General features: G+C 33.0%; 1 protein-coding gene across 2 annotated transcripts; it reads right to left on the bottom strand.

Moving 5' to 3' along the window:
- Positions 1-1,868: 1,868 nt before the first annotated feature.
- Positions 1,869-12,927, bottom strand: LOC18040755 (importin subunit alpha-1a). Of its 2 annotated transcripts, XM_024183903.1 has the most exons (6): positions 10,494-12,927; positions 9,700-9,789; positions 8,285-8,719; positions 3,472-4,242; positions 2,000-3,359; positions 1,869-1,906 (listed from the first exon to the last, which is right to left on the bottom strand). In XM_024183903.1, exons 1-5 carry the CDS (start codon positions 12,918-12,920, stop codon positions 2,055-2,057), a joined length of 5,028 nt encoding a protein of 1,675 aa, XP_024039671.1. In that variant the 5' UTR covers positions 12,921-12,927; the 3' UTR covers positions 1,869-1,906; positions 2,000-2,054. The 2 variants fall into 2 exon arrangements, with proteins under 2 accessions (XP_024039671.1, XP_024039672.1); XM_024183904.1 differs by lacking the exons at positions 8,285-8,719; positions 9,700-9,789; positions 10,494-12,927 and adding an exon at positions 4,553-4,602.
- Positions 12,928-14,146: the final 1,219 nt, after the last annotated feature.

Below are 14,146 nucleotides of genomic sequence, written 5' to 3' on the forward strand. Positions count from 1 at the left end.
TCTGCAGATCGGATGCGAATTTGACTCAATCCATATCCAATCCATAAGTCTGCGGATCGGATGCGGATTTGACTCAATCCATATCCAATCCACCATTTTGCGCATTAGTTTTCGAATTAAAAATTTTTAGTTCTCTCCAACTAATGAAATAAAAAAAAAATCTAATATAAAAATAATTTTGCTACCAATTAAATTTAAAATTGAATAAAATTTAAATAAATTAATTGTTTAAATAAAGCTAAAAAAATACATTTAAAATTTTAAAATATAACACATCGAGACTAATTATTCAAATAAAGCTACAATAATACGTTCAAAGTTTCAAAATATAATACACCAAGCTTAATTGTTCAAATAAAGTTACAATAATACGTTAATATAACACCGAAATTAATTATTGAAATAAAGCCACAATTAATTGAAATGACGAAGCTTCGGAAACCAAACACAGTCTAATCCTTTACCAGGGCTGTTGCGCTTGTCGAAAAGTGGTGATTACGGAGCCGTCCACGATGGGAACTAGGAGAAGTCGTCGAGTGGCAATCTTGAAGGTTGTGATAATGAAATTGTTCAGCTGGAACCAGTGAATGTGAAGTGGCTCGGTGGACTTGGGAAAGAAGATGGCTTGCTCTCGCTGTAATCGCGCGGCCGATGTCCTTCAAATCCGTGTCGAGAGTGTATCCAACCAGTATTGAATGTTGCTAGTGTGTGTCATGGCGGGGAAGCTTAGGGTTTTTTGTTTGCAAATTATTTGTGACTTAGCGTCATGTTACTTTACTTTTGGGTGACTTTGCAAATTGTTGGTGATTTGGCGTTATGTTACTTTGCTTTTGCTAATGTGTGTGACTTTGCTTTTATTTTGTTTTACAATGTCTACAAGTTATATTTGTATATTTGATTATTTAATTATTTTTTATTTTATATTATTATTGGGTAATGGCTAAGATATGTTATAGTGTTTATGTAACTATGTAATGTCACATTTATAATTTTTTTAATTAAATTTATAATAATTTTTTAATTATATATAAATATATATAATTAAAAAATTATTATAAATATATATAATATTATTAGAAACTATTAACAACGGCACAAAATGCCTGTGATAATGAAACAATGTGCCATCCTTAAACTAATATTATTAGAAACTATAAGTGAAAGTTTTCAGAAAACACGCACGTGATAAGTTTTCTCCTTTGTTTTGATTTACGCGAGAGATAGTTGTAAAGCGTAAAATTTTAAAATCCGTAACAAAACAAAAACTTACATGGGTTGGGCGCACCATGTGCATACCAAATTAGAATAATTGACGAATCGTAATAAAAAATTTATATATAAGAATTGAATGAGATCCATGGTTCACAATTGCAAATTAAAGGTTGGTTTTATAATAAAAATCTTTTTGTGCATACCAAATTAGAAAAGATTATAAGTAAATTAAGATTTTCAAAATTTGACTAGTATTATATTACGTTCATCAATAAAATATAAATTTGTTATATATATATTTTATTCTGTAACCAATGCTTTCAAAAACTTTATACTTATATGTTTGAACAACTTTTTTCGTTTTCTATTTATATACGATATCATTTATGTTTACATAAATTTTCATATGTACCCAAATTAAGCATTAAATACACACACTTTGGTAAGACACATTAATTTCTAGTATCAGACAATGATATTATATTGAATGTAATGCTTCAATGAATTTTATTACTATATACTAAAATACTCAACGATCTCCATTAAAAAAAGAAAAGAAATTGCATGATTAGAATGATTAAAGATCATTTGATGAGGAGTTTCATCATTAACTGTGTCGAAACACAGCAGCAATCCACAATACACTTAACAGGAGAGGGGCACACAAGCATGCATGAATCTTCCACCATTAAACCTGAAATCATAAAATAAAAGAAACAAGATGAGTGTTGTTTTACGGTCTGAAAGCCGATTCCAATTAATAATAATAATAGTAATAGTAATAAACCTTTGTTAATAATTACTACTAGTTGTCTCTGCCTTTTGCATCTTCCTCCTTTGTATCATCGTCCTCTTCCAATCACACGGCTAGACCAGTATGTCTCGAGAATCTTTACTGCCTTCTCAGAGATCCCGTTGACGTCACGACTTCGTAGATTTTCAATCTTTTCTAATCCCTCAGCCTCCTCAACCAACTGGGCATATTGATTAAAATCTCCAACGGCGGTACCCGTATTCATTTCAGCTACCCCGACCTTCAAAATGTTCTCTAATCCTTCTAAGCAAACAGTGACGATCTTTGGATCAGCACATTGAAGGAGACCACACAATGGTTTTATACACCCCGTTCTCACGAGGTACTTGATTTGATCATGAGTGCCACGCGAGCTGGCATTCGAAATTGCCCAAGCAGCCTCCTTCTTTGTATCAAATTCAGCATTTTGAAGTAGATTGACAATGGGACCAATTAAGCCGGAATCAATTACCGCCTGAATCTGCTCCCTGTTTCCAGCTGTAATATTTGAAATAATCCAGCTAATCTTCTTCTTGATGATCTCTTCATGATTATGGACTAAAATGTCCAAAAAGTATGGCAGTGCACCACAGTTAATTATATACTGAGTCTGGAAATCATCTCCCGTCACAATATTTCCAACAGTCCCCAGGGCAGGGGCAAGCACTGAGGATGATGAGTGACCAAGGAGCTCAACAAGTCGTGGACAGACACCTGCCTCGATCACAGCTTGAATTTTGTCATTCGTACCATCAGCAAGATACGCGAGTGTCCAACAGGCATATGTCAAGACCTCTTCATCGTTTGAACGAATAAGCTGTGCAAGCGCCGGGAGAGCTGGCCTTACCTGATCAAATGGTGGCTGTGGCATGCCCCTGCATAAATTAGACAATGTCCATGTGGCAGTTCTCAGCATTGAAAGCTTAGTGTGGTCCTTTAATTGCTCCAGCACTGGAATCAAAGCTTCTTCGCGAAGCACAAGATTACGGCATCCAAGTGAGTCACCACCAATATTTCCCATTGCCCAAACAGCCTGCTCGCGGACATCCTCACTTGGAGAAGCAAGTAGTTTCACAAATATTGGAACAGCACCGTCGTCAATCACCACCTTAGTGTTCTCTGAAGTTCCAGAAGCAATGTTTGTAAGAGCCCAAGCAGCCTGAAAATGAAGTTGCGGATAGTCTACCCTCATAAGAAACTCAACAAAGCGCGGGACAACGCCAGATTGTATGACTTCATCAATTTGTGGACTCCTCTCAATCGAAAGTAGATTTCGGAACCAAGTAGTTGCTTCCAGCTGCAAGCCGCTGTCATCTGACCAAACCCCAGCAACCATCCTGTGAAAACTCGCGTACTTGTTTTAGGAGCAGGAGCAGGAGGAGGAAATTAAGTTAGGGATTTGGAGTGAGAGTGAAGGTGGAGAAAAAGCAAGAGAGGGAAAAAGTTGATTGTTGAGAAATATATACCTTTCGTATGGTTGTGTTAAGGTCGTCCTTCCAATCCCAACATGCTTCACCCCGCCGCTCCACTTTGTGTAATTTGGGTGTACTTAATTTTCCTTCAGAGAAAATCTTCATATCGGGGCAATCATCCACCACTAATCTTTCCAAAGATGGGAAATTGAAAGCACAATTGCCAGAGCAGAAGCTTGTCAGACTTTCTAAGAGTAAAAGCTTCAACTCCTTCAATTCTCTGAAAGTAATAACCTCATCTTGTGCTACAACATCATCCCCCAGTACTATTTCTTTTATCTTATCGCATGATGCTATCTCCATATATCTAAGTCTCACCAGAGTCTTTGCAACTGAGGATGTTATTACGATTTTCAAGTTGTTGCAACGCGATACCACCAGATTTGTAAGATTCTGAAAGGATGTCGACGATGGCACTAGATTGACCAAACGGTCACACCCCTTTACACGTAGAATAACCAAGTTGTTCGTAACAGAGGACTCCTCTATCAAAATGTGCTCCAGTTGATATTTTGCTTCTATTATTTCTACCCTCATCCCATTTTCAACCTTCTCTTCCGGCAACCAAGCATCAAGTCCTCCTATTTGGAGGAGTTTCATTGTGTGAAGTCTCTGGAGGAAGTCACCAAGCGATAAAATAGTCCGCTCATCATCCAACTCCACAAAAATATATTTTAGTTTGCAAAGCAAGTCTTCAGAAAATAGATATTTATTTGTTACTACGTGCTTTGCATCAACTTTCAACTCTTCCAAATTAGGGAATACCTGGGAGATTGATCAGAGCCCAAAAAAAAAAAAATACAAGATGAATCAATTGATGAGAATTATAAGTTACCACTAATTTATAAAATATATTTTATAAATTAGAATAATTATGAATGAATACTATACACTAATCTAGAATAATTATGAATGAATACTATACACTAATCTGTAAGAGAGTTACGTTGCTAACAATTTGACTTTTAGTAAGAAACCAAGCGATAAAGGCAAAGGCAATATAACTCTAAACTCTATGATATAAACTCTCACAGAATAAGAATTGAAAAATTGATTATAAAATTCTTGTACGTACCCTTTCCGTGAAGATACTAGTAGTTCTTTTGTATCTCGCCATGAATTCAGGACATGCAGATATCCATAATTCTTTCAAGGATGGAAATTCAAGAATATCAAGATCTCCAGTGCAGAAGCTTGTGATCTTTTCAAGATCAGACATCTCCAGATATTGCAACAGAGGAAACATTACAATATTATTCTTCCTTTCTTCTTGGTTGTCCACGACTATTAACTCTTCCAGGACAGGACATTTACTTATCTCAATGCTTTGGAGTCGAACAAAGCTACTAACAGTAGAAGATGAAAATAGACATCTTAAATTCATACATCCGTGTAGGATCAAGCGTGTTAAATTCTGATTACCACAAGACATGACTGTAACTGGGCTCAGCCGAATCCTCCCAACATTTATTGAATCCAACGTCAACTTCTCTAACTCTGGTAACCGAACCTGCTCGAACAAAAAATTAACTTGTTAATTGCAAGTAAACGATCATTGATTATAAAATTCTTGTACGTACCCTTTCCGTGAAGATACTAGTAGTTCTTTTGTATCTCGCCATGAATTCAGGACATGCATATATCCATAATTCTTTCAAGGATGGAAATTCAAGAATATCAAGATCTCCAGTGCAGAAGCTTGTGATCTTTTCAAGATCAGACATCCCCAGATATTGCAACTGAGGAAACATTACAATATTTTTCTTCCTTTCTTCTTGGTTGTCCAAGACTATTAACTCTTCCAGGACAGGACATTTACTTATCTCAATGCTTTGGAGTCGAACAAAGCTACTAACAGTAGAAGATGAAAATAGACATCTTAAATTCATACATCCGTGCAGGTCCAAGTGTGTTAAATTCTGAATACCACAAGACATGACTGTAACTTGGCTCGGCCAAATCCTCTCAACATTTATTGACACCAACTCCAACTTCTCTAACTCTGGTAATGCAACCTGCACGATCAAAAAATTAACTTGTTAATTACAAGCAACAATGATTTCTGTTGATGGACAAATCAATAAAATTACTCTTTCTCTGGTTATAGTTCTTTTCAGTTTTTCATACAAACAACCGTTAATCAAGTTTTCCAAATTATTCCTTACTAAATGTATAGATTTAGACGGCGGCTAATATAATTCATATTGCAAATATTTTTTGATTGTAACGAATTTTGTAATATTAAATTTTGGTTGATTAACAATAGGACCTACTGTCCAGCGCGAGCAGTTCTCGGGATTTAACTACTGGCACCTCGATTATATAAAAATTTGGAATATTTTCAAAGGAAATCACATAATTCCCCCTTGCAAATAGTAATTTCATTAATTGCCGCGGGTTCACATATAATTCTAAGAAATTAGGCGAGAAGAGTCTCATCAACAATCAATCAGCAGATATCACGTTTGGCAGATCATCATGATTTCCTCAGATGCTAGAGAATCAAAGTGATTTCCGCTCATGCAGGAGTGGACACATTATCTTAGAGCATACCTCACTGAGATCTTTTAAAAAATTTATATTATAAAGTGAACAACATATTTAGTATAGATTTAGACGGCGGCTAATATAAGTTATATGTATTCTAATGACGTATATTAAAGAAAATGACTAACCATAATTTCAATCAACTTATTAGTCTATATATATATATATAATATATATTCAGCGATTACAACATATTTAGTATTCCATAACATGATGTTTATAATAATAATTATTATTAATTCACTTATTGTGTCAGAGTACCTTTTCTTTCTCTAAGAATGTATTTGTTACACCCCACTATACTTCGGATGAAAAATTTAGAATAATTGTGAAATATAATTATTAATCACTCTTTGCCATATTTGTTACCAAACAGGAATATAACAAAGAAAAAAAACAAAAATTATAGAGAATTAATAAGACGATTGACTTATTAATAACTGACCTTCTCAGGGAAAAGCGTATTAGAAATTTGGACATTGTCCTCCAAAATGATTTCATGTGACTGCAAATCATTAGCTGATTCCTCTTGTCTCTGTTGACATTGCAGGTGTCTTGATTTAAGAGTGTAAACTTAATTGTGAACACAATCTTAATTAATGCACTTGTCTCTGTTTTACATTGCAGATGTCTTGATTTTAGAGCGTAAACTTAATTGTGAGCACAATCTTAATGCATAGATATAAAATCTTTAAAAATGAGTACAATCAACTTAGCACTAAATCCAAATTTGATATTTTGGATTCCATGATTAAGATTTTTTAAATAAAAATTTAATAGAGTTAATTTAAAAATAAAAATTAAATGTGAAAAATAAACTTGCAATTATGGATTTAATTTTGATAAATAATGAGGTTCCGCCTATGTTGCAACAGTTGCAACATACCACTTCTTTTGTCATTTTGTAATTTAGCCATTGGATCCAAGACAAGAATGGTAAAAGCAAATCTAACGGCAGAGTGTATTTATTTAGGTTATTTTCATTGTAATCCCTCTTGTTTTCTGAAATGTCAGGAAAAAACATAATTATTATTTTTTTATTTATTGGCTTAGTTGTTAAATGATATGAATAAGAAGTAGGAAATTTAAGAGGACTTTTATTATTGATATTATGTAATTACAATGCATGATTCAATACTAGTTTATAAGAGTCACAACTTGTTAAATATAAAATAAAGTTTATGTTTGCATCCTAACTTCAAAAAGATAAATACGTTTATTTATTCCACAAATTAATAAATATTTCATATTTTTTTAATTATTACTATCATTTCTAGATCTACTCTCATTATGTAAATTTATTAAAAATTATATTTAATTATTATTTTATATTAATTATTAATATATAAATATAATATGATATAATAAAATAATATTATAATATAATTTATTTTTAATATTTTAATTATTATAGTAAAAATAAAAATATAATAAAAATATATTTTTAATATTTCAATTAAGAAAAATTTTAGCACATTGTAGTGAATTATATAATTGACCACAATCTAACTTTTAAAACTTCCAAACATAGGTAAGTAATAAATTAATGTGAACAATATTATAACAATATACAATACTGTGTTCTAAACACATTCTAATGGTGCGTTTATTAAATAAGAATCGAAATGAGCTAGAATCATAATAAGGAATCGGAATGAACAACATTCCCATTGATGTGTTTACTTTTTTTTATAATTGGAATAAACTATTATAAGTTATTAAAATGCCCTTTGATAATTGTGTCCCTAATATTATTTGTATCTATTATAATTAAAACAATAATAATAATAATAAAACTAAAAATAATAATTATGAAAATAATGTTAATTAAAACAAAAAATTAATAAAATTTAACAACAATAATAATAACAACAACAACAAAATTAACTGAAATAATAATATTAATAATGATAATAATAATTATTATTAATAAGTTTTAATAATAATATTATTAATAAAAATAATAACAACATTAATTAATAATAATGAAAATAAAAAAGTTAATATATTTTAATAATAACATTAATTTTAATCATAACAAGATAAATATTAATAATAATGAATTAATTACAGTATAATAGCAATTAAAATAATAAAAGTAATAAATTTTAATAATAATAATAATGACAATAATAATCATAAATAATAATAATTAAAATAATAAAATTTAATAGCAATATAACTCTTAAGCTTTATGATTTAAACTTTCACAGTACATACATAAGAATTGAAAAAATGATTATAAAATTCTTGTACGTACCCTTTCCGTCAAGATATTAGTAGTTCTTTTGTATCTCGCCATGAATTCAGGACATGCAGATATCCATAATTCTTTCAAGGATGGAAATTCAAGAATATCAAGATCTCCAGTGCAGAAGCTTGTGATCTTTTCAAGATCAGACATCTCCAGATATTGCAACTGAGGAAACATTACAATATTATTCTTCCTTTCTTCTTGGTTGTCCACGACTATTAACTCTTCCAGGACAGGACATTTACTTATCTCAATGCTTTGGAGTCGAACAAAGCTACTAACAGTAGAAGATGAAAATAGACATCTTAAATTCATACATCCGTGCAGGATCAAGCGTGTTAAATTCTGATTACCACAAGACATGACTGTAACTTGGCTCGGCCAAATCCTCTCAACATTTATTGACACCAACTCCAACTTCTCTAACTCTGGTAATGCAACCTGCACGATCAAAAAATTAACTTGTTAATTACAAGCAACAATGATTTCTGTTGATGGACAAATCAATAAAATTACTCTTTCTCTGGTTATAGTTCTTTTCAGTTTTTCATACAAACAACCGTTAATCAAGTTTTCCAAATTATTCCTTACTAAATGTATAGATTTAGACGGCGGCTAATATAATTCATATTGCAAATATTTTTTGATTGTAACGAATTTTGTAATATTAAATTTTGGTTGATTAACAATAGGACCTAGTGTCCAGCGCGAGCAGTTCTCGGGATTTAACTACTGGCACCTCGATTATATAAAAATTTGGAATATTTTCAAAGGAAATCACATAATTGCCCCTTGCAAATAGTAATTATCATTAATTGCCGCGGGTTCACATATAATTCTAAGAAATTAGGCGAGAAGAGTCTCATCAACAATCAATCAGCAGATATCACGTTTGGCAGATCATCATGATTTCCTCAGATGCTAGAGAATCAACGTGATTTCCGCTCATGCAGGAGTGGACACATTATCTTAGAGCATCCCTCACTGAGATCTTTTAAAAAATTTATATTATAAAGTGAACAACATATTTAGTATAGATTTAGACGGCGGCTAATATAATTTATATGTGTTCTAATGATGTATATTAAAGAAAATGACTAACCATAATTTCAATCAACTTATTAGTCTATATATATATATATATAATATATATTCAGCGATTACAACATATTTAGTATTCCATAACATGATGTTTATAATAATAATTATTATTAATTCACTTATTGTGTCAGAGTACCTTTTCTTTCTCTAAGAATGTATTTGTTACACCCCACTATACTTCGGATGAAAAATTTAGAATAATTGTGAAATATAATTATTAATCACTCTTTGCCATATTTGTTACCAAACAGGAATATAACAAAGAAAAAAAACAAAAATTATAGAGAATTAATAAGACGATTGACTTATTAATAACTGACCTTCTCAGGGAAAAGCGTATTAGAAATTTGGACATTGTCCTCCAAAATGATTTCATGTGACTGCAAATCATTAGCTGATTCCTCTTGTCTCTGTTGACATTGCAGGTGTCTTGATTTAAGAGTGTAAACTTAATTGTGAACACAATCTTAATTAATGCATAGATACAAGATGTTTAAAAATTAGTATAATAAACTTAGCACTAAATCCAAATTTGATATTTCGGATTCCATGATTAAGATTTTTTAAATAAAAATTTAATAGAGTTAATTTAAAAATAAAAATTAAATATGAAAAATAAACTTGCAATTATGGATTTAATTTTGATAAATAATGAATGTTCTCTTTATATATTTTTTTAAAAGGTAAAAGAGCGTACAAAACCCAAATTCATTTTTTTAGTCCCTTACTCTCCCATGATTCAAACTTCACTTTTTTTTTCTTTTTCTTTTTTTTCTTTTTTTGTTGAGAGAAAAGAGAAGAAGGATATTACAAAGCATGAAGCTCGTGCAATATAAGGGCAATTATGGTTTTTTCTTTAAATTAAAATGGTAAGATTCTGAAGCTAAAAGATTAAAATATTAATTAAATTGCAAACATTAAAGATTTTTTTTCCAAAATTGGTTGCTTTGAAAATGAGAATAATATAATATTTGAAGACTTTTTCAAAATTAATTACTGTGATGCACTAGAAATTTATAGCTTTAGTCTAATGTATAAATTGACAAAACGATATTAGAATCCCAGGTGAAAAGAACCCTCTCATACCATTTTCTTAAATTAGGAATGATCATACCTCTGACTCTGCCGGACTGAGGGCGAGGCGTGAACCCCTCATACGGAGACGCTTGAGATGGGAAGAGCCTACTTTGACTAACTCGTTACGAAAATAATCGACATCTTGCTCTTGCAATCTACGTAATTCAAGGTCTTCAATTCTCTGCAGTTGCACGATCAGCGAATCCTTCAAGCGAATCTTGTCATTTAGCTCGAGTCTGAATTCACGACACCAAATGCCAGTGCTCTCCCAATATTCCCAACCCTCATCCTCATCCTCATCCTCATCATCTCCAATGCGGATGATATGTATGCTGTACCTTTCCAGCTTCTCCAAGAGCAGGCCTCTGGGCAGAGTGCCGACGTCATAGACGTGTAATTCCAAAGAGGTCAAGTTGGGTAAATGCTTCAACTCCTCAAGGCTTGCATTCTTAACCCCTTCCACCTCCACCTCCCAATCGGCAAAGTCAAAGAGTTCACTAGCTATATATAGTTCTTCTAAATGGGATAATTTTGACAGTATATTTGGTGGAATAACTTTTAGTGCAAAACAATCTCTCAAATCAAGCAACTTTAGCCAAGTCAATTCACCTACTTCTACCGGCAACTTCTTAATATAAGAACCTCTTAAGCAAAGGATTTCTAGTTTCTTCAAGTCTCCTACAACACTTATATCAGGCAAACTGCAGCGACACAAACTCAGTGTTCGAAGGTTTGACAGGAGACCAAGTGATGGAGGCAGTGACCGTATGTAAGTCAAGTTTACAACTCTGACCTCGATCATGCTCTTGAAAAGGTTGTCTGGAATTGTTACTGGTGAGGTTTCGCAAGGATCATCACTAATAAAAAGAAGTTCGAGCTGAGGACATTCCAGTACTTTAGGAAGCAAATTAGGCTTGATATCATGTATGACGATTGAAGTGCAATGCTTTATTGCACTTCCGTCTGACCATTCCCTGCAACCATCAACCTGCTCATTTGTAGCAGTAAACACATTTCGTTCAGTAGATGCAATTGATATGGCGACATCGCGAACTACATCATGCATAGAAAACAACTCTTTCTTCTGGCTTATATGGTCAAGCAACATACAAGAAGCTTTGAGTGTGCGCACCAATGTATGTACTCGATTTCGTGCTGCTTCCATCTTATTCACACCTTGAAATAAACTCAATCCCATACCACACATTAACAGTTCGTCAATAGATGCTATGGCTGTATATCCTATTAGCAAAAAGATGTTCTTCAGCTCCTCCCCTACCAATTTGTCGTAACTCAACTTTATGGCTTTATATGCATCTGGCTGTACATGCTTAAAATTCGATGAAGAGGGCCTTCCTAGTTTTTCCAATGCATCCTTCCATTCCTGTATGTTCTTGTTCCTTAATGCCCTTGCAACCGTCACAATGGAAACTGGCAGACCTGCACATCCCTTTGCCACATCCCTTGCTACCGATTGGAATTCACTACCTTCAATATAATCACCTGCCATCTTCTTGAATAGATTCCAAGCTTCTTCTTTGTTTAAAACACCAATTGAGAAATTTGTTCGACAATCCATCTTCTCAGACAATACATTTAGACTTCTGGCCGTCAACAATACTTTACAACCATCTCCAAGAGGAATTCGGACACTCCCCAAATTAAGATTTTCCCAAATGTTGTCTAAAACTATCAGGATCTTCTTCACTTTTTTTATACCTTCATATAAGCTGCCTGCCCTTCCTTCATCACTTTCCTCATGCAACTTCAGGCCTAATTTATCTGCGATTACTCCTTGAATCTTTCGTATGTCTTGATTCTGAGACACCTCAACAAAAACCACCTGATCAAAGAGTTTGTCACTCTTGACTTTCCTAGCAACTTCTTCGGCCAGCATCGTCTTTCCGATGCCACCCATTCCATAAATCCCAAGCATGTTGACATCGCGATCTTCTAGTGCACTGAGTATACTCCTCAAAGTGGACATTCTTGATTCAAAGGGCTCGTAGTCTTTGTTAGGGATAAGCCGAATATCCTCTGGAGCAGTACGGTAGGAAATTCTATCAAATCTTCTAGCGTCCAGGACTTTGACAACAGCCTCCTTCTGCCTCTCTGCTTCCTTGCTAAGTCGACGGCGGGTCTTCAAATTAGGTATTAACCCCTTGAAACAACGCTTATTTTCAATGGCTTCATCGTCTGTAAATTTATCTGCCTTAACAATGACATCATTTGCCCCTTCGAGCCAATTCTCAACGTTCTCTTCAATCGCTTCCCCTTTTGTTTTAGCCTCAGCAACCCGGTGCTCTATACTAACCTTCTCAGACTTCAGATTGTCAACTTCAGTCTTGAGATTGTCTAAGATGCTCGTGTACTTACTCTCACGCAAATAGCTAATTTGGCGATATGCGGGAGGAGCCAAGCACTTCACAACTTCTACAACAATAGTAAGAATGATTTCAGCCATCTTCAATCCTTTGTCCTTGTCTCTCTATCTCTCTTTTTTCTGAATTTGTGAAAAACAATTGATCCAGTTAGGAAGCACACTGAGTGATTGAACACAAGTGACCACAACAAGATGGAACAAAATTAAAAGGAAAAAAATAGAAAGAGTGGATGGAGAATAAAACAGAGACAGCGGCACAGCTGGACACAACTAGATAGAGAACAGAGGAAAACCAAATAACAAGACTTAAGATTACAACAAACAGAGGCCAAGTATTGTTGAGATCAGAAGATGGAAAATTCAAAAGAGTTGATGACAGATGCTGAATAACAGAACAACAATGAACGCAATAAACAGAAGCAAAGTGTGGTTGTGATCGACAGACGGAAGTAAGGAAAAGCGGTTGTCGATTGAAAATGAATGAATGCAAGGAAAGACTGATATTGAAAATTGACGTCAATAGCGAAGGAATAATTGAACTTTCGCTTAATTATTGTTTGTGGCCTTGTTTTACTTTTTATTTGTGGGTCATGTCTTTTGGAACTAATCATCTTAGCTTATGCTTTACAGCTTTAAGGCCAGTAACCGGTGTCCGTTGGATAAGCATATAGAAATCCAACGGTGGATATATATCCTTGGGAATAAAATTCAAGAGCAAAGGGAGTGCTGGGCTGCAGTTTCTTAAGGAGATTTATATATCCTCCTCAAAAATAAATGTTTTAAGGTAGATATTTAGACTATTTCATCATAAAATGAATGTAATTAATTTTCAATAAATATCTTATATAAATATTTATTTATTTTTTTAATTACTAATGACCTTTGAATATACATATATACATATCACTAATTCAAAAATAAATTGTGATTATTTGTTAATATATGCGATTACTTGTGATGGTAAACAAAGTAGATATGGTATATTTTGAAGTTAAATTAAAAAAAAAAAAAACAGAGCTTTTACCATTACTTGCCTTATCATCTTTTAAATTAGAATTATTATTCTTTTATTTTTCAAGTTGCCAACTCATCCGCATTCTCTTGTATTGAATTTGAAGATCAATGATTATAAATTTGTGTGAAAATTTTAAGTCAAAACTTTAAATTAAAATAATCTTTAAGTTATTGGGAAATAATACCTTAGTATAACAAATATTATATCCTATACTTTATTGCTACAAAATTACGAAACCTTATATTATATTATGTTTCCATATTTCTCCTTTATAGTGAAGACTCGTACTTCT

The sequence above is a fragment of the Citrus clementina genome, unplaced genomic scaffold (genome assembly GCF_000493195.1).
Source record: "Citrus clementina cultivar Clemenules unplaced genomic scaffold, Citrus_clementina_v1.0 scaffold_5, whole genome shotgun sequence".
Taxonomy (NCBI): Eukaryota; Viridiplantae; Streptophyta; class Magnoliopsida; order Sapindales; family Rutaceae; genus Citrus; species Citrus x clementina.